The sequence below is a fragment of the Nerophis ophidion genome, linkage group LG18 (genome assembly GCF_033978795.1).
Source record: "Nerophis ophidion isolate RoL-2023_Sa linkage group LG18, RoL_Noph_v1.0, whole genome shotgun sequence".
NCBI classification, from domain to species: Eukaryota; Metazoa; Chordata; class Actinopteri; order Syngnathiformes; family Syngnathidae; genus Nerophis; species Nerophis ophidion.
This window is the reverse complement of record NC_084628.1, coordinates 18,615,414-18,642,163: the sequence shown is the minus strand read 5'-3', so window position 1 is coordinate 18,642,163 and position 26,750 is coordinate 18,615,414. Positions and strand designations below refer to the sequence as shown.

Here is a 26,750-nt window from a genome sequence, read left to right as displayed (position 1 = left end):
GGATTGAAGTCATATCCAACAATTGCGACAATGACTTTTTACTGTCAACTGAGTTTCGTTTTTTAACGATTTCTGCTTGTGGTGAGCCTCCCGGATTTTTTCAAGGCAAAAAATGTGCTTTGGCTCACAAAAGGTTGAAAAACACTGCCTTAGGCAACAATTTCATCACGCTAAATTAGAGAGCTGTGCTTTGTTTGTACACAGCGTGATCTCGTAAAACACTCAGCTTAAAAAAAAAAAAAAGAAGACCCCATCCCTCACTAGAGTAAACCACCGCACCCCCAAGGGTTGAGAAAACTCTTTAACCTTCTTTATAACGCCTCATTACGGAGTCACGGGCGAGGACCATGAATCAGGACTTAATAGGATGCGTGCATGTTTTGTGAAGATTCACCTGGGGGAAAGATTGTCCTTTTTGAGGATGTTGAGATGGAAAAGGGAGGGCGCAAGACACACGGCGATGTTCATGGGCGTCATCTGGTTTTCCTCCACGGAGGACGTCACGTCGCTCAGGAAGCAAAGCAGCATCTGCAGCACCTCCCGGTTTTCATCCGACATGAGCATGATGGCTGCCTGGACGGCCTGCAACCTCTGGTCCTTGGGCACATCTGCACGGAGGAGAGGATGTCGGTTTTTTTTTAATGGAAATTTTGTTGTGACAAAATTATTTGCATACGCGTGTGTGTAATCCAATTCACATGTCTGTGTCTGTATATCAATATGTGCCTGTGTATTTGAAGCTGTCTGTCCGTATTATGATTTGTCTGTGTTTTAAAAAAATATCTGTCTGTCCACATAGCAAACGAAATGATCGCGATTCCTCCGTCGGGGGGTGGAAGGAGGAAACCCTAACCCTAACCCTAACCCTAACTAACTGATAACTCATCTGATTACAAAAATACTTCTGGCCGCTAAGTTACTGCTAAAATATGAACTTTGATTTACATCAAGTGCTGAAAAGTCCGGTGTTCTTAGCATCAACACCAACGCCCGGTGAGTGGCTGCAAGGTACTGACTAGTGGTGAGTATAAGGAAAGGCAGGGGTGAGTTACAGACAAGTCCTTTCCCACGTTCAAATTGCTATACACAGATACACAAGTCGTACACGCAAAAGTCATGTGTAAAATTACTGCCGATAAAGGGGTCCTGCTTCACACATGCCTAAATACCTACAAACACATTCTTTTTTAAACACACGTCGAACGAAATACAGATATATTTTTTTTAGACACAGACAAATTATAATAAACACAGATTTTTTTTCTTACACACAAACACATCATAATACAGACAGACAGATACTTTCTTTACACACAGAAAAATCATAATACTCACAGACATATCTTTTTTGACACACAGACAAATCATATTACACATCAATATTTTTTTTCACACAAACAAATCATAATATGAACAGCCAGTTATTTTTTTTACACACAAACAAATCACAATACACACAAGACAGATTTTTTTTTTTTACCCACAGACAAATCATATTACACACCAATAATTTTTACACACAGACAAATCATAATATGGATAGACTGATATGTTTTTTCACACAGATAAATCATATTACACACAGATATTTGTTTCACACACAGACATATCCTAATTCGGACAGACAAGATAGTTTCTTCCACACAAACAAATCATAATACACATAGATATTGTTTTACACTAAAAACAAATCATAATCCGGACAGACAGATACATTTTTACACACAAACAAATCATAATACGGACAGACAGATTTTTTTTTTTACACACAGACAAATCATATTACACACCAATATTTTTTACGCACAGACAAATTATAATACGAACAGACAGATATTTTGTACACACAGACAAATTATAATATGAACAGACGGATATTTTTTTTTACACAGACACATCATAACACACACACCGACAGATACTTTTTCACACACAATCAAAGATTAATACGAACAGACAGATTTGTTTTTACACACATACAAATCATGGTATACGTATATATTTTTTTACACACAAACTAATCATAATACAGACATACATATATATTCTTACACACAAAAAAATCATAATACGGACAGACAAATATTTTTACACACAGACAAATCATATTACATACACCGATATCATAATACAAACAGACATATATATTTTTTTACACACACAAATCATAATCAGGACAGACATATTCTTTTACACACAGACATGTCATAATACGGACAGACATTTTTTTTACACACAGACAAATCATAATACACACAGATATATTTTTACACAAAGACAAATCATAATACGGACAGACAGATTTTTTTTTTACACACAGACAAATCATATTACACACCAATATTTTTTTACACACAGACAAATCATAATACGAACAGACAGATATTTTGTACACACAGACAAATTATAGTATGAACAGAGAGATATTTTTTTTCACACAGACAAATCATAACACACACACCGACATACTTTTTCCACACACAGACAAATCATAATATGCACTGATATTTTTCACACACAGACAAATCATAATACGGACAGACATATATTTTCTTACACACAAACGAATCATAATACGGACAGACAAATATTTTTTACACACAGACAAATCATATTACACACACCGATATTTTGTACACACAGACAAATCATAATATAAACATCCATCCATCCATTTTCTACCGCTTGTCCCTTACAGGGTCGCGGGGGGCGCTGGCGCCTATCTCAGCTTCAATCGGGCGGAAGGCGGGGTACACCCTGGACAAGTCGCCACCTCAACAGACATATATTTTCTTTTACACACAAACAAATCATACTCAGGACAGACATATTCTTTTACACACAGACATTTCATAATAAGGACGGACAGATATTTTTTTTTACACACAAACAAATCATAATAATGACAGACAAATATTTTTTACACACAGACAAATCATATTACACAACGATATTTTGTACACACAGAGAAATCATAATACGAACAGACAAATGGTTTTTTTACACACAGACAAATCATAGTACGGACAGACAGATATTTTCTTACACACAGACAAACCATAATACGGACAGACAATTTAAAACAAACACATGCGGATCTGATTACACACAGACATCGATTGTGTATACAGACACTCACATTAGTACACAGACATGTGAATTGGATTACACACACAGGGATTGTGATACATGTTTGCAAATAATTTTGGAACATTAATACATTCACATTTTTCCATGCATTTGTTAATTCCTGAGAGTGGTGGCCTCACATTGGTAGATGTGGAGGAAGGTCTCCCCCAGCTTGCTGGTGAGCAGCGGCTCGGGTAAATCCCTGAAAAACTGCTTTACCATGTCCGCCACGTCATACGCAGACTGATCGTCATAGTTGACGTTGTCCGGGGAGCTCTCGTTCAACTGCCTCAGAGCTTGAATCCTGGACTTCACCCCCGATTTACGGAAGAGACCCACCTAGGAGCGAAAACAAACATGTTGTTGTCAACAAGGTCGGCTGACGGCATTCCGTGACAGCGAGGTGTAGCGCGTTCATTGTCCGCGTAGTCGTCTTTTGTATGCTGACAACGACCCGTGTCATTGAGAAGGGAAACCCATACGCCGCCTTTATGCGTGTCGGATAAACCCAATCACTTGTTACATCACTGGTGAAACCCGAGAGTGTGTGTGCACCCTGGCTGACCTGGTCAAGACACTGGCTCCTCAGGTACCGCAGGGCCTGCTGCAGGCCGAGGGGTAGTGGTTGTCCAGAACGTTGCACGTGAACTATGAGGGGCACTCCGAACACATTCTTGTCCTTGTAGTCTGGCACCTTCATTCTCTTCATGAACTTTGGTACTGCCCTAGTCATCACAAGCGTTGAGAAAATCAGAACACAAATCAACACAAACAATCGTTGTCTTATATACAGTGGGGGTAATAGTTACATGACCATTTGCTGATTTTCTACGTTTGACCCATTTTACAAAGACCAACGACCAAGGCAACAAAGGAACGGACCAAGCAAGAAGCACATTGAAATCTCCGCACCTTTATCCTAAAGCGGACAGACACTGAAACATAAAAAGTTGCCGAGCGACTGCCTCGAAACATTCAGGATTTAGAAGGTACCTTTAAAGAGGATTGGACCACAATCCTTCCTGAGATGAACAACACCAAGAAACATCTGACCTCTGCTCTGTGCCAACAAGAATGTGATGTACTAGAAAACATGTGTCAAACTCAAAATAATTTTATTCGAGCCGCAATCTCCTAGAAATAATACGCGTCAATAAATAACCTCATCTTTGCTTAGTAAATGTATTTGTTTTTTCCGTTTTGATGGGAAAAAAATATCTGTATTGCATGAAATTGCATATTTTTATCCAATTTTGTAACAAAACAATTGTTTTGGCTCCTATTTTTCATTAGTTGAACTCAAAGATGGAAAACCTTTACTATATACACAGAAAGCCTATTCCACTCAAATATTGTTCACAAATCTGTCTAAACCTGTGTTAGTGAGCATTTCTTTTTTGTCAAGATAATCTATTCCACCTCACAGGTGTGGTATATATCGAAATGTTGATGAACAGCATGATTATTACACAGGTGGGCCTAAGGCTACCGCTGCCCACAACGGAAATGTGCAGTTTTAACACACAGCACAATGCCACAGATGTCGCAAGTTTTGAGGAAGCGTGCAATTGGCATGCTACCTGCAGTGATGTCCACCAGAACTGTTGCCCCTGAATTGAATGTTAATTCCTCTATCATAAGCAATCTCTAAAGGCGTTTCAGAGAATTTGGCAGTACATGCAACCGGCCTCTCAACCGCAGACCACATGTACCCAAAGTATTTTGTGTATATCGTAAATGTTCGAGATATTTGAGTACAACTCATGAAAAATGGGAGCAAAAACTAAAGTGTTGTGTTTGTATATATTTTCCAGTGTATTATCATATTTTCTAAACAATGTTTTTTTTGTTAAATGTAACTATCTGCTGGACTTATGATTTCAAAGCAAGTTATCCATCAAATTCTAAACTGTAAAAATATATTTTATGGTAATGTTTCCGGTGTTTATTACAGCATAGTTCTGTACATTGAAAAATATCTAACACAGTTATTTTTATTCTGTCAACTGAGCAGCTTTTAATCATAAAATCTGTATTACAGTAAACAGAAAAACGGCATCATAATTTTTTTACAGTAAAAAACTGGCAGCTCTGTTGCCAGAATTGGAAAAAAAAACATTAGGACCGTTTTTCCATTTACAGTAATATGTTGACCACAGAACTTTCCACCACAAGGTCTTATCTTTGTCCATCTGATATCAGATGAAACAAATATTTAGCTGTTTGGCCACAATATCCAGCAATATGTTTGGAGGAGCAAAGATGAGGCCTTTATTCCCAGGAACACCAAACCTACCGTCAGGCATGGTGGTGGTAGTATTATGCTATGGGCCTGTTTTGCTGCCAATGGAACTGGTGCTTTACAGAGAGTAAATGGGACAATGAAAAAGGAGGATTACCTCCAAGTTCTTCAGGTCAACCTAAAATCATCAGCCCGGAGGTTGGGTCTTGGGCGCAGTTGGGTGTTCCAACAGGACAATGACCCCAAACACACGTCAAAAGTGGTAAAGGAATGGCTAAATCGGGCTAGAATTCAGCTTTTAAAATGGCCTTCCCAAAGTCCTGACTTAAACGTGTGGACAATGCTGAAGAACCAAGTCCATGTCAGAAAACCAACAAAATTAGCTGAACTGCACCAATTTTGTCAAGAGGAGTGGTCAAAAATTCCACCAGAAGCTTGCCAGAAGCTTGTGGATGGCTACCAAAAGTGCCTTATTGCAGTGAAACTTGCCAAGGGACATGCAGCCAAATATTAACATTGCTGTATGTATACTTTTTACCCAGCAGATTTGGTCAGATTTTCAGTAGACCCATAATAAATTCATAAAAGAACCAAACTTCATGAATGTTTTTTGTGACTAACAAGTATGTGCTCCAATCACTCTATCACAAAAAAATTTGAGTTGTAAAAATTATTGTAAACTCAAGACAGCCATGACATTATGTTCTTTACAAGTGTATGATAACTTTTGACCACGACTGTATTTCCAAAAATTAGGTAGATGCAGCTTTTATTTTGGTGTTCTCTATAGCCTGAAAATAAAGGTACAACCTTTATTCAAATATTTTATAGGGTTTTTTTTTGTTTGTTTGTTAATCAAACAATTTATTAATTTTGGACTTTTTTGTAAAGAGGTAAACTTACAAAGTGATCAAATAATTATTCCCACCACTGTACAATATTTCAAAGATGCTGACCAGGTCCAGCCGTGCTTGTTTGACAAGGAGTACTTTTCCATGATGGCTGTAAGACGGAGCAGAGAGAACTTCTGCAACAAACTCAGCTGGCCTGCCGACTGGTTGGTTATTTGCAGCGATGCCACCGAGTGGCTTAGACGATTGGATATCTGGAAACTGGGCCATCGTAGCCTAGCACAATAACAAAATAAAGCAGGCGTTATTGAAACTATTACAGAGTGTTCTCCCAGAGAACTGCTACTAATGTCTTACCGGTTGGGTCTTGTAAGCGAAGCCCCTACTCCCGAGTCTCTCCTTTCCCTGATCCTTGTCGCTTCAATGTCTGAAAGAGACATGCCATCTCCAGTAGGTGTAGTCTGGCTTTCCGTCACAGAATCCCCCTCAAAGTCCAAAGTGATCTGACTTAAAGACTGAAGACCAACCGTACCTTCCCTTTCTCCATCCACCTTCGACAGTCCTTCCACTCCCGGCAGTACATTTTTAGACCAGTGGTCCACTATCTGCTGCAGACCATTGACATGCAACAAGATGTCATCCAAGTGAGGAAACAGGTCTTCCTTCTCCAGATCTATTAGATCCCCTGTGCTGGCGTACAAATGGGAACCAGGAACATTGTCGTACACGCTGATGCGGCTTCCTCTAGAACAGCACTGTGTGACAGGCCTGGCTTCCTGCCTGCATGCTATTAGTGCAGAGTCCAGGTGCACGCTGCCTGTGTGCCAGTTTATGGAGGCCCCATTGGTTGGTGATAGACTTTCTATGGACAGTGCTTTAGGGAAGGTTCCCGGCTTATGGTCATTAGGGATATGAACCACCAGGTCCTCGTAGGAGCAAAATTCATTTTTGCGATTTTGTTCCACAACTTTGTTGATTTGGTTGCCTGAGAAGATGTCTACGTCTTCTAGATACATGCCGCTACGCTTGTGGTCAGCCCGGTATGGCTTGCGCTCTTTAAGGCTGGGTGTGCTGCCAGCGCTTCCACTGGAATGGCAGCTACCTTCACTGCTGGACTGGGACGGAACCGTGTGGGGCGGTGGTTCTGGACCTCCGTTTATAATCTCAACACACGGCAGACTCTTTAGAGCGAGGGCCTCCTGCTGCAACACAGGAGAACTGATGACTATCGTCTTACGACCTCTTGCAAGCGATCCCCGGGAACGTAGGGTCTCCATGCGTTTCAGGAAGTCTTTGGCACGGGTTCGACTTGTCTTGCCATACTTATTAGGCAGGGAGCCATAATGACCAATGTCTTTGTTGATGTGAGTCATTGTCAGCAAAGTCGAGTCTGGCATGGCTACAGAATCTGAGCAGGTGCGGTTGGAGCAGTCAGAGTCCTCGGTGCTGAGTCCTCGAGGCCCACTGCCCCCGCTGCTCCCGCTATGTACAGAAGATACTTCCGGCTCGCTGAGGTCCGTTAGCACACTTTCACTGCTGGTTGTGGTTCTTAGAGGCACATTATCCCCAGCTGACAGGTCCTGTCCTTGGTGTCCCAGAAAACAGTCAATGTCTTGCAGCCTGGACCAGCGCCGACTGCTCCATTCAAAGGTCCATTTGTCACTGATGGCAAAGAGGTCTTCCTCATCAGAGTCTTCGCTCTTATGGAAGACATGAAACAACATAAAATCAGCAGCAACAAAGACAAAGATAACATAACACAACTCTTCCTACGTGACAGAAACCATTCACAGCGCATTTGTGCTTTGTATTAGCAGTCTGTATCCTGTTTACGGGGTAAATAGGTTAGGTCGCCATGTATAGAATCACCTCCAGCATATCACTATCACCCGAGAGGACAATGAGTGGGACCTGCAGGGACGAGCTGGAGGAAGTGTCTGCTTAGTCCTAACTATGTTACACAATCAGGAAACAGTGATGTAACACAATGTGCTCAAAATATGCTTACAAAAACAAATATCCATAAATAGAACAAGATGGCATTTGACAGTAGGGTGGACTGAAACTGGGAAGCAAAGAAAACACTTGGTATAGGGCTGTCCACAGTTTTTCTAGCAAAAGCTGCATAGATTAAAATTGAAGGATGCGGGTCAATCAATCAATATATGCTAAAGTATCTGAACACAACATTCACATTGTGTTATCGATAAAGTATAGTTTATGCCATTTTGCCCTAATTTAAGCATTTTCAAGCATTTTTCATCATTTATTCTCTACAAAAAACTTTCCGTAAAAGGAAAAAAACATATATATATATATATATATATATATATATATATATATATATATATATATATATATATATATATATATATATATTTATTAAAGGTAAATTGAGCAAATTTGCTATTTCTGGCAATTTATTTAAGTGTGTATCAAACTGGTAGCCCTTCGCATTAATCAGTAGCCAAGAAGTAGCTCTTGGTTTCAAAAAGGTTGGTGACTCCTGATCTATGGAAATTGTTGAAAATATTTGGGGTGGATTTTTCAAAATGGGCGATTGAATTTGTGGCATTTTGGGATGTTTGGGCGGTATTCTCACATACTTTGCGGATTGTAAATACAATTACATATGGTCTAATAGATACAGTGAAACCCAATTAAGCATGAAGAGTCAACTTGTTTTTCCACTCTACTGCTACTTTAAAGCTTTACCGATGTGAAAAACGAACACTTACTTTCTTCTTTGGGAGGTTCACGTCAAGTTTCAGAGAGGCACACTTATTCAAGGTGTTGAGTCGCCTGGAAGACAGACCGAGATGCTATCAACATACAATAGGAAACATCATAAGTGTCCCTCAATGGGAACTCATTCTGATAACCTTTTTTTTTTTCAGCACAGTAATTAGCGCTCTGTCTGGACACACGGCCAGATTCAGATGGAAAAAATCCATTTGACTAGGGAAGTGATGCTGTGCTCGCTGGAAAACGTTAATGTGTCTGGTTTCTCTCACTGCTGGATGCAAGAGTCGTGGCAACTTTTGGGAGTGGCTGCATTTCTACTTTCTTGTTCATTCCTGGATGTGTGTAGCTTGAAGGCGGTGCTATTTTTGCTATCATGCACAACATGAACTTAGAAATGACGGGCTGCTCAATTTGGATGTTTCAAGTCAGAAAAAGACAAGCGTATTCTGTCCTCTTGAGAACCAGCGTACTCTGCAGTGGACATTTGTTCTATTTCCTTTGTCAAATAGTTCTTTGATGCAAGACACAAATGTCCACCGCACAGGACGCTAGGTTTTAGGAGTATATTTCAGGGCAAGAGGTTCACACACGCAAACCAACAAAACATAATTGTAATTTCTGCATATTCTAGACCAGGGATGGCAAACATGCGGCCGTGAACAGGTTCAACCCGGCCCGCGAGATGAGTTTGCTAAGTGTAAAATTGAGCTGTGTCACGTCCTGGTGATCATCTTTAGTTTGGCTATGTTCTGTTTGGATTTTGCACTCTGTCACTTCCTTTTTTTTCACTCCCTGCTTTGTTTCCATGACAACCCATTAGTTTCCACCTGTCCTCATGTCACGCACCTGATTCATTTGGACTCGCGCACCTGTGGTTAATCACGTCACCTCTATTTAAGCCTGTAGTTGCCAGGCAGTCCGCCTGGCGACATCACCCTCTACACACCCTTGTTATTCATGCTGATGATCCATGCTGCTCTTTTTCATGCTCTTTTTTCGTTCCAAGTTTTCTTTATTCATGCCATAGTTTGCAAGTTTTGTTTTATGTCCATAGCTTTGCCTTTGTGGTAGTTTTGTTTTCTTAGCCAAGTTTTGAACCTCTGCTGAAAGCGCCTTTCGTTTGTTCCTTTTTTGAGTTAAGATTAAAATCAATGTTTAAAATTCAGTCGTTTTGCACCACGGGAAAACAAATCACACCAAAGTCCTAGTCATGACAAGCTGCATTTTTAAAATGAAAGAAACTGCTGTTCTAAAAGTGTCCATTGGATGTCACAATAGCAATTCTGTTAGGCAAGCAAATTGTTTGTATCGAGGAGAGCAAGTATACCAGGCAAGAGGTACACGCTCAAGCAGGGCTGCGACTCCTCCCCCTTGACCCACCGCAAAACAAATAGGACTAAAATACACAATTGGTACTCTCACTTAAAATGCTGGATGAGACACTGCACGTTTGATTTAGTTCGGTGAAAATGATTTCTTCTGCGCAAATTTAAAGAACGTCAATGACAAATGAGGTAGTTGATACATAGAAGCGTTTTTATTTATGCTTCATTTTATTTTTCGCTGAGATTGAGTCTACTTTCATTGTTTTTTCAATGGTATTTTTGAAACTGCACCAATTTTTTCCCCCCACATAATTCTTTACTAACTTGAAGTGTTGATTGTTTTATTTTGACTTTTCTTCCAATGTTTGATTTTATTGACAGAAAAAGATGTACAATTTTTTTACTCCACTATCCAGTTTGTACCATAAACCCATCCATCCATCCTTTTTCTACCGCTTATTCCTTTCGGGGTCGCGGGGGGTGCTGGAGCCTATCTCAGCTACACTCGGGTCGAAGGCGAGTACACCCTGGACAAGTCGCCACCTCATCGCAGGGCAGGTATTTACCATCAAATCTTTCATTTACGCCTCGAGTCTCTAAATTCAATTAAGTCCCTTAGGAGGGATCCTACCTGAGGAGAGCTGGGCAGAGAGTTCTTAAGTCTTCCCTTGACACAGCCTTATTCAAGGGAAGCAATTAAATCATACTTATTATACCAGGGGTCTAAGGTCTAAGGTCTCGCGGGCCAATTGCAGCCCGCGAGACGTTATTTTGCGGCCCCGCACCCTGATATGTAAATTTAATGTTAGTTTTATATAAATGCCGCTTGACAGCGCCATAGTTGTCATATTTGCTATAATTGCCAACCTCCCGATTTTTCCGGGAGACTCTGGAATGTGACTCCGGAATTTCAGGGCAATCATTCTCTCGAATATCTGTCAGTTCTCACCCAGACAACACTATTCAATGGGTGCCGTATTGACACTGCCTTGGACCATCCTCTACAACCTGTACTAACAGCATACCATCCCAGACTTATTTTTTATCTGGCTATATAGAAACACACGTCATCGCGTCCGCCTTTTCACCATTCCAATAGCATACGAGGCCAGACATACGTTTTGTAAGGCTTCTGCAAACTCACGTTAGTGACTGCAAGGCATACTTGATCAACAGCCATACAGGTCACACTGAGGGTGGCCGTATACAAGTATAACACTGTTACAAATATGCGCCACGCTGTGAACCCACACCAAACAAGAAAGACAAACACATTTCAGGAGAACATCAGCACCGTAACACAACATAAACACAACAGAACAAATACCCAGAATCCCATGCAGCCCTAACAATATACACCCCTGCTAGCACCAAACCCGGCCCCCCCGAGCCTGCCCCCAACACATTAACCCCCTCACCCGTGCATCGGTTGAGGTGGAGAAGTAGGGCTGCAAGGTGTTATGGGTATTAGTTTTGTTGTGTTTATGTTGTGTTACGGTGCGGATGTTCCCCCGAAATGTGTTTGTCATTCTTGTTTGGTGTGGGTTCACTGTGTGGCGCATAATTGTAACAGTGATAAACTTGTTTATACGGCCACCCTCAGTGTGACCTGTATGGCTGTTGATCAAGAATGTCTTGCAGTCACTTACGTATGTCCGTGGAAATCTCATACAACTTATGGCCGGGCCATCGCGTGCTGTAAATATGATTTAAAGTCGATAGTGATGACGTGTTTTAGAGGGCGGTAACACGGCGTGCCTTCAATTTTGTTGACCCGGTGAAAATCAGGACAAATTCCTGGAGAACACTTACCCTGGGAAATTGTCGGGAGGTATACTGAAACTCGGGAGTCTCCTGGAAAAATTGGGAGTGTTTGCTAGTATGATGCTAGGCCGGGAAAGCCATTCAAATAAAGTGAATTCATTAAAACCTGTATGTTATATTTTTTAAGACGTCTTTCCTCGCGGCCCAGCCTTACTCAGTGTCTGCATTCAGTGGCCCCCAGGCAAATTGAGTTTGAGACCCCTGCATTATACCAAGGTCCAGCTGGCTGGGATGTATGCCATTGTCACTGTTCTAAAAGTGTTGTTTGGTAGAATGGGCTTTCTACGTGTTTTTTAGGATATTATACTCTACCACAGGGGTGTCAAACGTTAGGCCCGTGGGCCGGATCAGGTCCACAAACAGGTTTTATTCGGCCCGCGGGATTAGTTTGCTAAGTATAAAAATGAGCCAAAAATTTTGAATGAAAGAAACCGTTGTTCTAAATGTGTCCACTAGATGTTGTAATAGCAATTCTTTGTGTCTTTGTAGACAATGCTACATATATAAAAAAAAAACACAAGGTGGTAGTGCACCAGTTGAGGAAAATGAGCAAATTACATAGATAACATCCTTTAATATGATTTTGATATTATTATTTTTATTTTGTAAGATTGAAAATGAACACCAAAGAGTTGACTGATGAACATTATCATAATTGATTCAGAAAGTATAAATAATGACAAATAAAGATAGAATACTATTAACTGCAACATGTAATGTAAGTGTAAAAAACCCCCCAGGAACATTGTGGTTTGTACATTTTCAAATGTGCTTTTATTTTCAAACAAAAAAAAACAATCTGAAGTTGTCTCTACTTTTAAGTTATCGTGCCGTGATTTCAGAAGGCCTGCCCACTTGGGAGTATTTTTTTCTCCATGTGGCCCCCGATCTAAAATGAGCTTGACACCCCTTCACCACTAGTTTATGTATTTAAATAAGTTTAATTGTTTGAATACTAGATTTGTTGGTTCCCTGTGTGAATTTCATTAACGATTCTTACGGCTCTCTCCTGCAAAAGTAAAGTTAGGTTTAAATAAGTTTTACAGGCACTACCTGTCAGAGTTAGTTTGTGACGGACCCCAAGATGCAGAGTAGGAGGGAGGCATTTTGCAGGAAACATGATTTAATTTAAATAATAGAACAAGAACAAACAAAACGGTACTAACACAAAGCGCGCACGAGGCGGGTAACAAACTAAGGGATCTAGCATGGGAGCTAGAAAACAAAAAGGAACTTAGCATGGAAGCTAGCAAGAATTGAGCAGGAAACAGAAGTCGTATGTGTAATATAAAAACAAACTTGGAAGCAGGGAACAAAAGGCAGAAAGCTAAAACCCGCAATCAAACATAGCTTACCGCAACGCTGCATGGACAAGACAATATACGACACGACAGGCAGCAATGACAAGTAGCAACGACAAGAGCGACATGCAAAACAATAATCCAGCACTGACTGGAAGAACAAAGCAAGTAAAATAGGAGCGGGCTGATTGACACCAGGTGTGGCCAGGTGCCAATCAGCCGCAACTGTGGGAAAACAGCACACAGGGAGACAAACAGGAAGCTGAACCAAAATAAGAGTGATGACAGGAACTAAGGACACGAAATACTAAACACACAGAGGAAAAACTAAAACACAAACAAACTGTCAGTGGCAAGCCTGACACTACCCACACTTCTACACAGCATGTTAGATATGTAACAATCAATAAATTACAAAAACTATACAATGCTTTTCGATTTTGTGTAAAATTGCTATAATGAATGACTCGCTACTCGAATTCAGTCAAATTTGGCACTCATGATGATTTTTTATAATGGTGATCAATGACACAGTGTCATCAAACAACTGTCCAGTAGTTCAGTGAATACAATATCATTTAACTGAAAACATGATTTTTTAAAAAAATGTATATATTTGGTTTTAAAAAATATTTTAAAAAGAGGGGTCGGGTCGTCTTATATTCGGACAAAGTGTAAGAGCACAACCCAACTTAACTTGGCAACAAAAAGATGGTTTTATATGCGAGGAGTTATCCACACAGCAAGTTCCCATGATTGCTACTGTAGATAGCAGATAAAGGGAGGATTTCTAAGCTGGGGCCCCTTTATTCCAAAGGCCTGAAGAGCTTTGAAAGCAGCAGCTAAAATAGCAGGTTTCTTAGAAGAGGGGTCGAACCAAAACAGCACCAGCATGCGTGAAATATCAATTCTATCAAACACAGCCCACACTAAGGTGGTATTATTTTGGGACGCAGGACTTTGGCGGCCATCCTTAGATTTCCATAGAAATGGGCAAAATCACCCGGCAGTTGCAGCTGTGTCCAATAGTGTCCCATTTGTCCCGTGGCCACTTTGGAATTTAGATGAGTTGCTTTAGGGCCGTTTAGAGTCACAGTATGTCAGGGAGTGCGAGGCGCCCTCGCACCTTCCCTCTCTCCATTGTTGCTATGGTTACTCTGGTAACCTGGGTGGCGTTTTCTCGGAAAGAAGAAAGATGGGCCCTCTGACATAACGGGAGTGATATTGAACCGCACGTTTATGGGGTAATGCACTTGGTATACTTCAGGGGTGGGCATTACGTCGATCGCGATCGACTGGTCGATCTCGGAGGGTGTGTCAGTCGATCTCAAGCCAGGCATTAAAAAATATACATAAAAATGAGCAATCATCAATCATACCAAGACTTCACTTTCGTCAGTTGTTTGACATTCTCTGCACCCGAGGATCTTGTGAGATGACGCTGGCTGCTGCGAGCTCATATTTAAGAAAAAAATCACTAACAGGGCGGACGCAGAGAAACACATTTTATTTCTAGAGACTCCGTACCTACTGTCAAAACTCTAAAGACCGACTGCACAGTTCCTGTCTTCACCATAAAAGACCTGTTTCATCCTGCCTGTGCTAACAAAATAAGAGTCTCAGAAAGCTAGCGTGCACAAGCTAGCAAGCTACGGAGTTTGATGCCAATGTATTTCTCCCCCGCCCTCAGCGACCGCTTTCTCACTTGCTTGCCCACCCGCACACTCACTGACGTCACTCACCTTCTGCCAGACATTAAAGGGCCACACACATATGCTACTCTCATAACAAAGTGTTTAAAAACGAGTATGCAAATGAGATGCCAAATCCAACCACTTTCATGTGGTATTGGACAGGAAGGAGGACTTTTTTTTCCCCTCCTTTATACTTTTTCTGCAGGTGAGCTACTTTTCAATTGACCAAGTCGAAGAGATCTACCTCATTCCTATTTTTAATTTATATTTATTTATTTATGAAAGAGACATTTTTGTTAACAAGTTAATGGTGTTTAATGATAATACAAGCATGTTTAACACACATAGATTCCTTTCTTTCATGAAGACAAGAATATAAGTTGGTGTATTTGATTCTGATGACTTGCATTGATTGGAATTAGACAGTGGTGCTGATAACGTCCGCATTTTCAAATGGAGGAAAAAAAAAGTCCTCCTTTCTGTCCAATTCCACATGAAAGTGGTTGGATTTGGCATCTCATTTGTCCAACTTGCATACTCGTTTTTAAACACTTTGTTATGAGAGTAGCATATGTGTGTGGCCCTTTAATGTCTGGCAGCAGGTGAGTGACGTCAGTGAGTGTGCGGGTGGGCAAGCAAGTGAGAAAGCGGTCGCTGAGGGCGGGGGAGAAATACATTGGCATCAAACTCCATAGCTTGCTAGCTTGTGCACGCTAGCTTTCTGAGACTTATTTTGTTAGCACAGGCAGGATGAAACAGGTCTTTTATGGTGAAGACAGGAACTGTGCTGTCGGTCTTTAGAGTTTTGACAGTAGGTACGGAGTCTCTAGAAATAAAGTGTGTTTCTCTGCGTCCGCCCTGTTAGTGATTTATTTCTTAAATATGAGCCCGCAGCAGCCAGCGTCATCTCACAAGATCCTCGGGTGCCGAGAATGTCAAACAACTGACGAAAGTGAAGTCTTGGTATGATTGATGATTGCTCATTTTTATGTCTATTTTTTAATGCCTGGCTTGAGATCGACTGACACACCCTCCGAGATCGACCAGTCGATCGCGATCGACGTAATGCCCACCCCTGGTCTAGGGCAATGGTTCTGAACCTTTTTTCAGTGATGTAGCCCCAGTGAAAAAATTTCTAATTCAACTACCCCCTAATCAGAGAAAAGCATTTTTGGTTGAAAAAAAGAGATAAAGAAGTAAAATACAGCACTATGTCATCAGTTTCTGATTTTCTAAGGTGTATAACAGTGCAAAATATTGCTAATTTGTAATGGTCTTTCTTGAACTATTTGGAAAAAAAGATATAAAAATAACTATAAACTTGTTGTAAAATAAACAAGTGATTCAATTATAAATAAAGATTTCTACACATAGAAGTAATCATCAACTTAAAGTACCCTCTTTGGGGATTGTAATAGAGATGCATCTGGATTCATGAACTTGAGTCTGAACATTTCTTTACAAAAAAATAAATTTTTAACATCAATATTTATGGAACATGTCCACAAAAAATCTAGCTGTCAACACTGAATATTGCATTGTTGCATTTCTTTTCACAGTTTATGAACATACATTCATATTTTGTTGCCGTATTATTCAATAAATATATTTATAAATGATTTTTGGATTGTTGCTATTTTTTAAAATATTTAAAAAAAATCTCACGTACCCCTTGGCATACCTTCAAGTAACCCCTGGGGTACGCGTACCCCCATTTGAGAATCACTGCTCTAGGGTTGTAGTTGCACTGCAAAAAGTCAGTGTTCAAAATCAAGAAAAAAAAAAAAAAAAATGAGGGGTATTTTGCCTGAACTAAGCAAAATTATCTCCCGATAGAACAAGAAAATTCGGCTTGTCAAGACTTTCCAAAACAAGTAAAATTAGCTAACAATCAATGAACCCAAAAATACCTTTTAAAAAAAAGTATATTCTCACTAATAACTAGTGCACTTTTCTTGGGAGAAAAAAAATTGAGACCTTTTCGCTCAATATGTTGAAAAATATTCTTAAATGAAATAAATGCTAGTGCCATTATCTTGACATAGTGATATGCGCTTGGCATCATGATTTTTTTTCATGCTTGAAATAAGAAATTATTACTTTAAAAAGTAGTTTTATACTTGTGAGTGTTAATGACACAGCTTTGCATCAGTTGATATTCTAGTTTCAAGCATATTTTACTCAATATAGGTCATAAAATTTCAGCAACAAGCTGTAATATCTTATTGAGATCATTTAGGACCAAAACCCTTAAAACAAGTAAAACACTCTAACATAAAATCTGCTTAGTGAGAAAAATTATCTTATCAGACAGAAAATAAGCAAATATCACCCTTATTTGAAATATTTAATCTTACTTAGATTTCAGTTTTTGCAGTGTGCTTGGAGGTGTTCTTCAAAATCGCACTAAAAGAACACCACCAGGCAACTACAACCCTAGACTAACACCCTCCCCCCACCACATCCCACCTCCCCGGATTGTAAATAATCAAATGTATATACTTGTTCTTGTGCTTTCTGAGGTCACTATGTTCACTCGTTGTACATATTGTCAGGTAGTGCTTGTGACAAACTCCAAGATGCAGAGATGGCGGCAGGCATTGTGCGGTAAAACATGATTTAATTTAACACTAAAACAAGAACAAACAAAAGAGTACAAACAAATGGCGCGTACAAGGCGGAGAACAAACTTGGCTATGGACAAAAACTAGCACAAAGGACTACAAACAAAAACACTTATTGTGAAACGAAGGAACTATGACATGAGCAGAATGAACAGAAGTAGACACAGCTACAAAAATAAGTATTAATGACATTGACAGGCAGTGGTGACAATAATCCAGCACTGACTGAAGGGGAAGGCAGCTTTAAATAGTATCTGGCTGATTGACACCAGGTGTGGCCAGGTGCCAATCAGCCACAGCTGGGGAGACACAGCACTCGGGGAGACAAGCAGGAAACGGACAAAATAAGAGCGCTGACAGGAAACAAAGACGAACGCAGATGAAAATCTAAAACACGGCCAAACTGTCAGGGACAAGCCTGACACATATCCTACTAAGTCAGACCTACACTGTTTCAATGTCCATTTCTCAGATGATATAATTGTTGATGACTGAAGTGCTGATATCCACCCACCCGATTGTAAATAATGTAAATAATTCAATGTATGTACTCTGATGATTAACTTGTGTGATGACTGTATTATGCTGATAGTATATATTTGTACCATAAATTAATTTACGTGAACACCGACTTAAACAAGTTGAAAAACTTATTCCGGTGTTACCATTTAGTGGTCAATTGTACGGAATATGTACTGTACTGTGCAATCTACTAATAAAAGTCTCAATCAATCAAAAAAAAAGCTAAAATGAGGTTGACAACCCTGTGCTAGACTGTCATTTTGGTCCTCACCTAAAACCAAAACCTAACTCGCATGCAGTCTTGGTCGCCTTTCACACACAGAAAACACATTAGGGTTTGTTTAAATCGAGGCAAAAATGACAAACGACTGAAGAGGGCTCATTAGATAAGTGTCTTTTCACAATTGAATCGATACAGTACCAATATTCTGTATTTTTGTGTGTATTATTGTGGTAATATATATTAATTTATTCATTATTAAACCCCCCCCCCCTTTTTTTTTTTACATGCGATTTAACACTGCGCTGATTAATAAAAACTGTGCTGTCCAGTTATATCTTATTTTCTTACACTTCTGAGTCTCATTTGAAAGTTAATGAAAAAAATCTGTAGTGTTTGCTATTAAGTTCTTGTCTTCTGTGTTTATACTGTAAAGCAGGGGTCTCAGACACGCGGCCCGGGGGCCAATTTCGGCCCGCGAGACGTTATTTTGCGGCCCCCACCTTAATATGAAAGTTTAATGTTAGTGCGGCCTGCGAGTTTAATATGAAGACCGCTTGACAGCGTTGTGTTATTTGGGTCCAAAATGGCTCTTTCAACGTTCTGGGTTGCCTACCCCTGCGTTAGTGGAAAAGCGGTAAATGAGTGAAAGCTACAGAAACGTTGGCATGGGGACGAGGGTTTTCTTACATGCCTGGCTGCATTCAGACTGCGACACCTGTCCGTCAGTAATAACCTGGACCAATTCAAACCGTTATTATTATTTTTTTTTATTGTTTAATTTGCATTGCCTCACCCGATGAACACTACATATTTTTCTATATGGCGCAGGATAACACTCCGGGAGCCGTCACTTTTGACGCTATCTCGGTATCTCATTACTATTATCCGCCGACCGCCGTGTTGCTGTAGGGAGAAAAAGCGGAACGACACACATTGCGGAAATAACATTATTCTCCAAACACGTCTTTTTCAAAGCCTGCAGTGAAGAGAAAGGTTAGTGATGAGCAAGGACAATTCCAGGAAAAATGGGAGATGCAATATTTCTTTGTTGAGCACAGGGGCACCCCGACCTGTCTTATTTGCACAGAGAAAGTTGCGGTACACAAGGGATACAATTTGAAACGTCATTATACAAGTATGCAACATTTTTTTAAAGAAATCTTTTCTTGCGGCCCAGCCTCACCCAGAATCTGCATCCAGTGGCCCCCAGGTAAATTTAGTTTGAGACCCCTGCTGTAAAGCATTGTACTTATTACACACCATCTGTGTGATTATTATGTGCCTTTTATTTGTAGATTTCATTACCAGATTTGGAGGTATTGAAATCGGCACGTAAAATCGCTGATGCTAATAAGTAGCACAGTATGGCATATCCAATGTATATTAGCATCGAGCTAGCGCATTTTGAAAAGAACCGCCGTACTTCTGAGTGCCTTCTATGAGGTATTGGAATGGACAATTGCAACATTATGTAGCGGTAGTCCGCTACAAATATGTACAAATAGTACATATTTTTATCCGCTAAGTCGGGGGTCTCTAGAGCTGCATGCGGCTCTTTAGCGCCGCCCTCGTGGCTCCCTGGAACTTTTTCAAAACTGTATGAAAATAGAAAAAGATGGGAGGAGTATTATGCTGATAGTATATATTTGTACCATGAATTGATTAACGTGGACCCCGTCGTAAACAAGTTGAAAAACTTATTCGGGTGTTACCATTTAGTGGTCAATTGTACGGAATATGTACTGTACTGTGCAATCTACTAATAGAAGTCTCAATCAATCAATATCTTTTCTGCTTAACTTAATGCTCTGACCCCAACCTGATGGTTGTAGGTTCGATCCTTAGTCCCTCCGTGACCATGTCTGAGTATCCTTGAGCAAGATACTGAACCCCCAGTTGCCCCTTTGAGTACCTTAATGGTAGAAAAGCGCTGTACAAGTATAATCCATTCATTCATTTACTTTCAAAATGTTGTATTTTTTTAACCCCAGAAATCCAGTTTTTGTCCTTCTTTCCCGGCGTCCCACCACTCCCATTTTTGTTAGTTTTCGCTGCTGCAACGATCAAGCCTGCGTCCGCAACGCTCAACGCGTGGGCTCATTGAAGTAATGTGGCGAGTTTCATGTTACATGAGTCAGTGGAATAACAACGTGAGAAATCCAAACATTGTGTAAACATCTTGACAAATAGGAGTCTTTTTGTATAAGTAAAGATATAGTAAAGAAGGTAGCATTCTCATACTTTCTGTAACATCCGGGAAGAAAAATGCTTGAAAAATGTCTCAACGATAAGCTACGTGAGGGAGCCCAGGATTGATTTGATTGAAATGTTTGCAATATTTCAGAGTTGCTCACCAGGAAACCTTACAATGAATTACATCCATAAAATGCTATCAAATTGTTGAAAAATTGAGTAGATGGTGAGTTATTGTGATGGAGAGAAATCCCATATTTTTACCAATTTTCCCCGGAGATTTCTCATATTTTAAAATGCTCCTCTTAGACACGGATGTTCGCTGCTGAATTAACCACAATACCATTTCTGTCTTTATTTACGATAACATTTTTTCATTTATGCCCTGAGTCTCTGAATTCAATGAAGTCACTTTGGGAGGGTGACTTCTCCGAGGAGAGCTGGAGAAAGATTTTAAGTAGAGTTCATAAGTCTTGTATTTGTGCGAAACAGCCTTAATCAATGCAAGTTAACACATCGTACTTATTATACAAGGTCCGGCTGGCTAAGATGTATGACAGAATATCGGTATTACGTAATCGGTGTAAACAGTCTCCAGCTAATTTAGTTTTTGCACATCCCTGTGCAGTTATTGGTCTGACATTTTGTCTTTGGTAACTGGCGAAAAGATTGAACTGAATCCTTTAAGCGGACTATTTGAGGTAGACCCCTTTGTCATCTTCTCTTAGCAAATCCAAAAATAATTTGGTAGCATTTATTACTTTGTTGGCTCGACACTCAATAGAAGGCCTCCCTGCCACACCCGCTAAATTAGAGATATTCTCTATTTCCTTAAATTGGACAAAATAAAGCTGGCACTGAACGGTAGTTCTGTTAAGTTTCAGGGAGTAGGGCGTGTTTTCCGAAAATATGTAAAAGAGACTGATCTTAAATTTAACCTCGATTGAAAGGTAGATAACTGATGAGCCTTTTGTCTGATTTGTGTATTGCTGCACCGTGTTGGCGACACTTAGGAGTGCAGCTGTCTGTATGTCAATATTTGACTGTACTTATTTGACTGATGCAATTTTGAATCAATCAATCAATGTTTATTTACATAGCCCTAAATCACAAGTGTCTCAAAGGGCTGCACGAGCCATAACAACATCCTCGGTTCAGATCCCACATCAGGGCAAGGAAAAAATCAACCCAGTGGGATGACAATGAGAAACCTTAGAGCAGACAACATATTTTATTCTATATATAATTTTGTGGATTGCTTGTTTGACATGTGTTTAATCGTATGTCTGGACTGAATGTGTCAAAAATCCAATAGACAAATGTTCAAAAACAAAAATAAAAACAACAAATAGAACAACCGAAAGCCTTATCCGGCTGTTTACTGATGTACAATATTCACGTTTAAATAACTTTTACTGCAAATGAAAATCGGCTCCAAATATCGGTTGTCAGCCTCCTTGGCAACTAATAATCGGTATTGATATCGGCCAAGAAAAGAACATGTTGGTCAATGTATAATTTCTATCCTGCTGTATTAAAACAGATTTAAAAAAAAAAAATGCATTTACCTGCAAAGAGGCTCGACAAGATCTTTGTCCAGGAAGTCATGGTCTCTTTTGACAGGGCTGATGTCAATGGGGAACTGGGAATCTTGAGGGAAAACGACATTAAGATTAGAAGAGCCAGCATCAGACAGAATTCATGTTGACACCAAAGTGGAAAAATAAAATAATAGATCCATTGAGAGATTCCCAGAAATGAACTGCGAAGCTTTCGTAGTATTTGATGCTAATGACAAGGGACGGAATGTGTCCAAAAAACAGCGCTCTTGCTTGTGCCGGCGTTACGTGCTGCGCGGTGGTATGCGGGTTCTCTTACATAACGTAGTGGACAGCCTCCAGAATTTCTGAATCTGACATTCCATGGCATTCATGTAAAGTCGTTAACTTTGTCATGAAAAGCAGGCCGGCAGGCAGCGATGACCGAAACAAGGCCCAGCTTGTTCTTGAGGCTTTGAAGCAGCGTTACAGCTTAATAATGCATTTCATCTTGAATTTAATTTGCAGGAACCCGCTGCAACTGGAGAGAAACCCCCAAATGGTAGCTTTTCTCCATGGGGAACAATGTTTTTTTACAAGAGGCTGCAAATCAGTTCACAGTCTAGACCTAAACTAAATAGATCTGGAGATCACATTTTCAGAAAGCTAAAGATCGGTGGGCCAGACGAATTTATGTCCGTGCATACCCAGTGGACACAAGACATTGATACAACATTGATTACACATACAAGTCTTTTAAAACCGACTTTAAAACAGCGTTGCAAAATAGTTGTATTTGTAAATTGAGAACGTTGATGTCCAACGTTGGATCCACATTGTTGGTTGGAAATGACCAAATTTCAGTGGTCAAATCAACATCACAACCTGACATTGAATAAACGTCGTCAAAAATGTTGTTCCAATGTTGTATTTTTGTTGTAGAATATTGGTTGGGAAATGACCAAAAATCAATGGTCAAATCAACGTCAGAATCCGACATTGATTAAACGTTGTTCAACGTTTCAATGTTATGTTTGAGTTGTAGAATAGTGGTGGGGAATTGACCAAAATTCAATGATCAAATCAACGTCAGTGTGTGTATGTTTGAGTGTACGCTTACGTTGTTAGCATTAGATAATATAACAACAAGATTAAAAGTGTCTGTGTCAGTATTATTAACTTAAAATGGCAGTATTTTTGTATTTATTCAGTTTCATAACTTCACCAAGACGTCACCATGGAGTTATTTGGTCTGTTTAACTGATTGGAAAGCTAGCTTCTGCAGCTAGTAGGTCCATGACGAGGACTTCTGTTTTGTTTGATCAGCTGTTTTACTGCCGTGTTAGAGACACTGTTTAGAAACAATTAGTAAGTAAATAAACAGTTACAAAATATTTCGTACCGGCATAAATATGCGGCTTGTTGTCCGGTGCGGCCAATATATGTAAAAATATATTTTTCTTCTGAAATTTGGTGGGTGCGGCTCATCGCCCGGAAAATACGGTGGATGTTTGGCGAACCATTTTGTCCCAACCGCTGTTGTAACGTGCAAGCCCCCAGATGTTCAACTGCCGTTCTCAGATCATGTGTCATAGTTTAAATGTTTGTAACCATGCTTGAACCTCTCTGCTGTCAAAGTTACACCTTTCTGATAAAAAGTAGCCTTGTTATGCAAGACATCAATGTCCACTGCAGAGGACGCATGCTCTCTGCCAGCAGGTAATCAAGGCACTACTGCGAAAAAGCTCAACAAAGATCTTCTATACAGTGCATCCGGAAGTACAAAGATTGAACTCTTTGCCGTTGATAAATTTGCTAAAATTTTCTAAAAAAAACAAAACCTTTTCACATTGTTATTATGGGGTATTGCATGTATAATTTTGAGGACAAAGATGAAGGTATTCCCCTTTGAGATAAGGCTGTAACATAACAAAATGTGGAAAAAGTGAAACGATGTGAATACTTTCCGTGCCGCTGTTTTTTGAAGACCTACAACAAAAACAGTAGTCAAAGATCCTCTATAAGACAATAGTGTGGTGATGTTTTGAGGAATCTGCTGCAGAAATTGTAGTCGCTCCCTCGTTCGGAACAGGACTGGAAGGACCAGTCTGATGTCATTCCTGCACCACCAGTTGAATATTCCTGCTCTACACCGACATGAGAGGTCTGCTTTAAAGCGCCGTCTTTGGTGTAGAAGACAGATTGATGTTGTAACCCTCTCTCGGAAAAGATTAGACTTTAAAAAGCGGCTCGTTTTTGTCTTGTCTGGACGCCCGAGCGGCACCAGAAACATGGCAGTCGCATCAAAGGGCTCCTCTATGCACATAGCTGATGAATGCATGGAATTATGCTCCGTGTTGGCGAACGGCCTGACCGACACCGTGACCTTATGTACTGATGTTCATACTCCTAAAAAGGCCACATTCAGGCTGTTCATACACAGTGCTTTATTAAACACCCTCTATTAAGGCCTAAAATAGAGAATCTGGGTTATTTTTTCCCCATAATTCATCTCTATCTACCCCAAGGGTGTCAAACTTGTTGTCATCGAGGGCCATATTGCACTTATGACCGCTTGCAACCATACTTGCCAACCATGAGACCTCCGAATTCGGGAGATGGAGGGGGGGGTTTTAGCGGGGGTGTATATATTTTCAAGTATTTCTTATATATACATATATTTAATCAGTTCATGAATGAGTATATCCATTCGGCCGCCGTGTTCAATGGAGAGGTCTGATCTACAAAATTTGCCTGGCAGCAACCCCCTTGCCCTTCGAGCTAGCCTGGATGAACTGAAATTATTTTTTCCAATCATTTTGGAACTTGCAAGCGTCCTTGTTCTTCTTACTCGTCATTGCCATGTCTCTTCTTCGTTCTTCTGCTTCGTCTCTGTTATGTTTTTGGACATTACTACTTGCCGTAGTTTTGAAGCAATGCATGATGGGAATCCGGATGTTGTGTGTCAGTGTATTAACGTGGAATAAACACGCGCTGAGAAATAGCTCCGTGCCTGCCTACTTTATGGGTTCTCGATAAACCAATGGATAACGGAGATAGTCTCCTTTTCAGGTGAGAGAGGACGCTAAAGGCAATACCTTTAAAGCACGCCCCCAATATTGTTGTCCGGGTGGAAATCGGGAACAACGGAGATTTTCGGGAGAGGCACTGAAATTCGGAAGTCTCCCGGGAAAATCGGAAGGGTTGGCAAGTATACTTGTAACAGTGAATAATATGTAAATATAAATGTATAAGGATTCGCCTCATGATATTGTTACACAATTGCATATGCATTTGATATTACATATATTTTTAAATACACTGTATAAAGATAGCTGTGGATTTCGCCGTAATCCTTAAATTTTACTGCATATTAATGTAAATGGACAAACTGTGCCACAGATTTTTTTACGTTACGATTCAGGCAACTGAGCTAGCAGTTTTTTCTTCCCATAAAATATACGAATGTTGTTTTTCAGTCAATGTATTACTGTAAACCGGAAAAAAGTACCACTGTTTTTTGCCCAAAAATTCTAGCAACTGTAAAATATATATTATTTTTACAGTGTACAATTTAATGGATAACTTGCCTCAAAATCATTAATCTAGCAAGATATTTCAGTACCGTATTTTCTGGACTACAAGCCGCAATTACCCCCCCCCCTCCCACGCTTGTAAAACGGTGCGGCTAATTTAAGGAATATTTCCACGCAAACGGTCATAATGTTTTATATTCAAAAGTTTTCATATTGCACTAACAGAGACACTGAAAAGGTGTCTTACTGTTTGTGCTACGGCGCCATCTTTTGGGCAAGTTCACTCACTGTCGGTGCTGCGGGTTACAAATATACTTCCTGTTTCGTGCCTTGAACCGGAAGTGCAACCTTCGATGGAATTTCATCATTCATCATTACAAGCAGCATTTACAATATAACCAAAAAAATTCACAATTACTAAACCGTCCTATGTGTGATGTCTGTAGGAGTGTTTTCATGCTTATTTGTATGTGCTATCGTAATGTAATCAAGTTAAAACATTTTTTTTGATTTGCTTCAGTTTTGTATATTCACCAAAATGTCACCGTGGAGTTACTGAGTCTGTTTAGCTGATTGGAGAGCTAGCTTCCCTCGCTAGTGGGTCCATGAAGATCACTTCTGTTTTGTTTGATCAGCCATTTTACTGCTGTGTTACAGGCATTGTTGGGAAACAATTAAGGTATGTAAATAAACATTAAAAATATTTATTATCATCCAGCGTGGCTAATATATGTAAAAAAATAATAATAACAATTTGATGGGTGCAGCTTTAATACTCTGTAGTCTACAAAATACGGTATTTATTTTTATTTTAACAAAAAAATATTTATGGAATGTATGATGGTATAGTTTTTTCTTGCATTATTGTAAGTATTTAAATTTAAAATATATGCAACTGCATGTAGCACATGTATTTTTCCCTGTTAAAACGGATGCAGATAGCAGGATAAAGTACTTTATTGACGCATATTATTTAAAACCTTTAGTGGGCCATGTAAAATGA

At 39.8% G+C, this 26,750-nt stretch overlaps 1 protein-coding gene across 6 annotated transcripts in view; it reads right to left on the bottom strand.

Annotated features, from left to right (window-relative positions):
- Positions 1–26,750, bottom strand: part of stard13b (StAR related lipid transfer domain containing 13b) — a 191,434-nt gene that overhangs the window by 9,092 nt on the left and 155,592 nt on the right. For 5 of the 6 annotated variants that reach the window (XM_061877464.1, XM_061877466.1, XM_061877468.1 and 2 more), the window contains 7 exons: positions 22,242–22,323; positions 8,961–9,024; positions 6,580–7,922; positions 6,328–6,498; positions 3,695–3,854; positions 3,270–3,468; positions 395–608 (listed from right to left, as the gene is read on the bottom strand). In XM_061877464.1, the coding sequence (XP_061733448.1) occupies positions 395–608; positions 3,270–3,468; positions 3,695–3,854; positions 6,328–6,498; positions 6,580–7,922; positions 8,961–9,024; positions 22,242–22,323 (2,233 nt within the window). The remainder of the gene's footprint in view (positions 1–394; positions 609–3,269; positions 3,469–3,694; positions 3,855–6,327; positions 6,499–6,579; positions 7,923–8,960; positions 9,025–22,241; positions 22,324–26,750) is intronic. The other variant, XM_061877465.1, reaches the window with a different exon arrangement.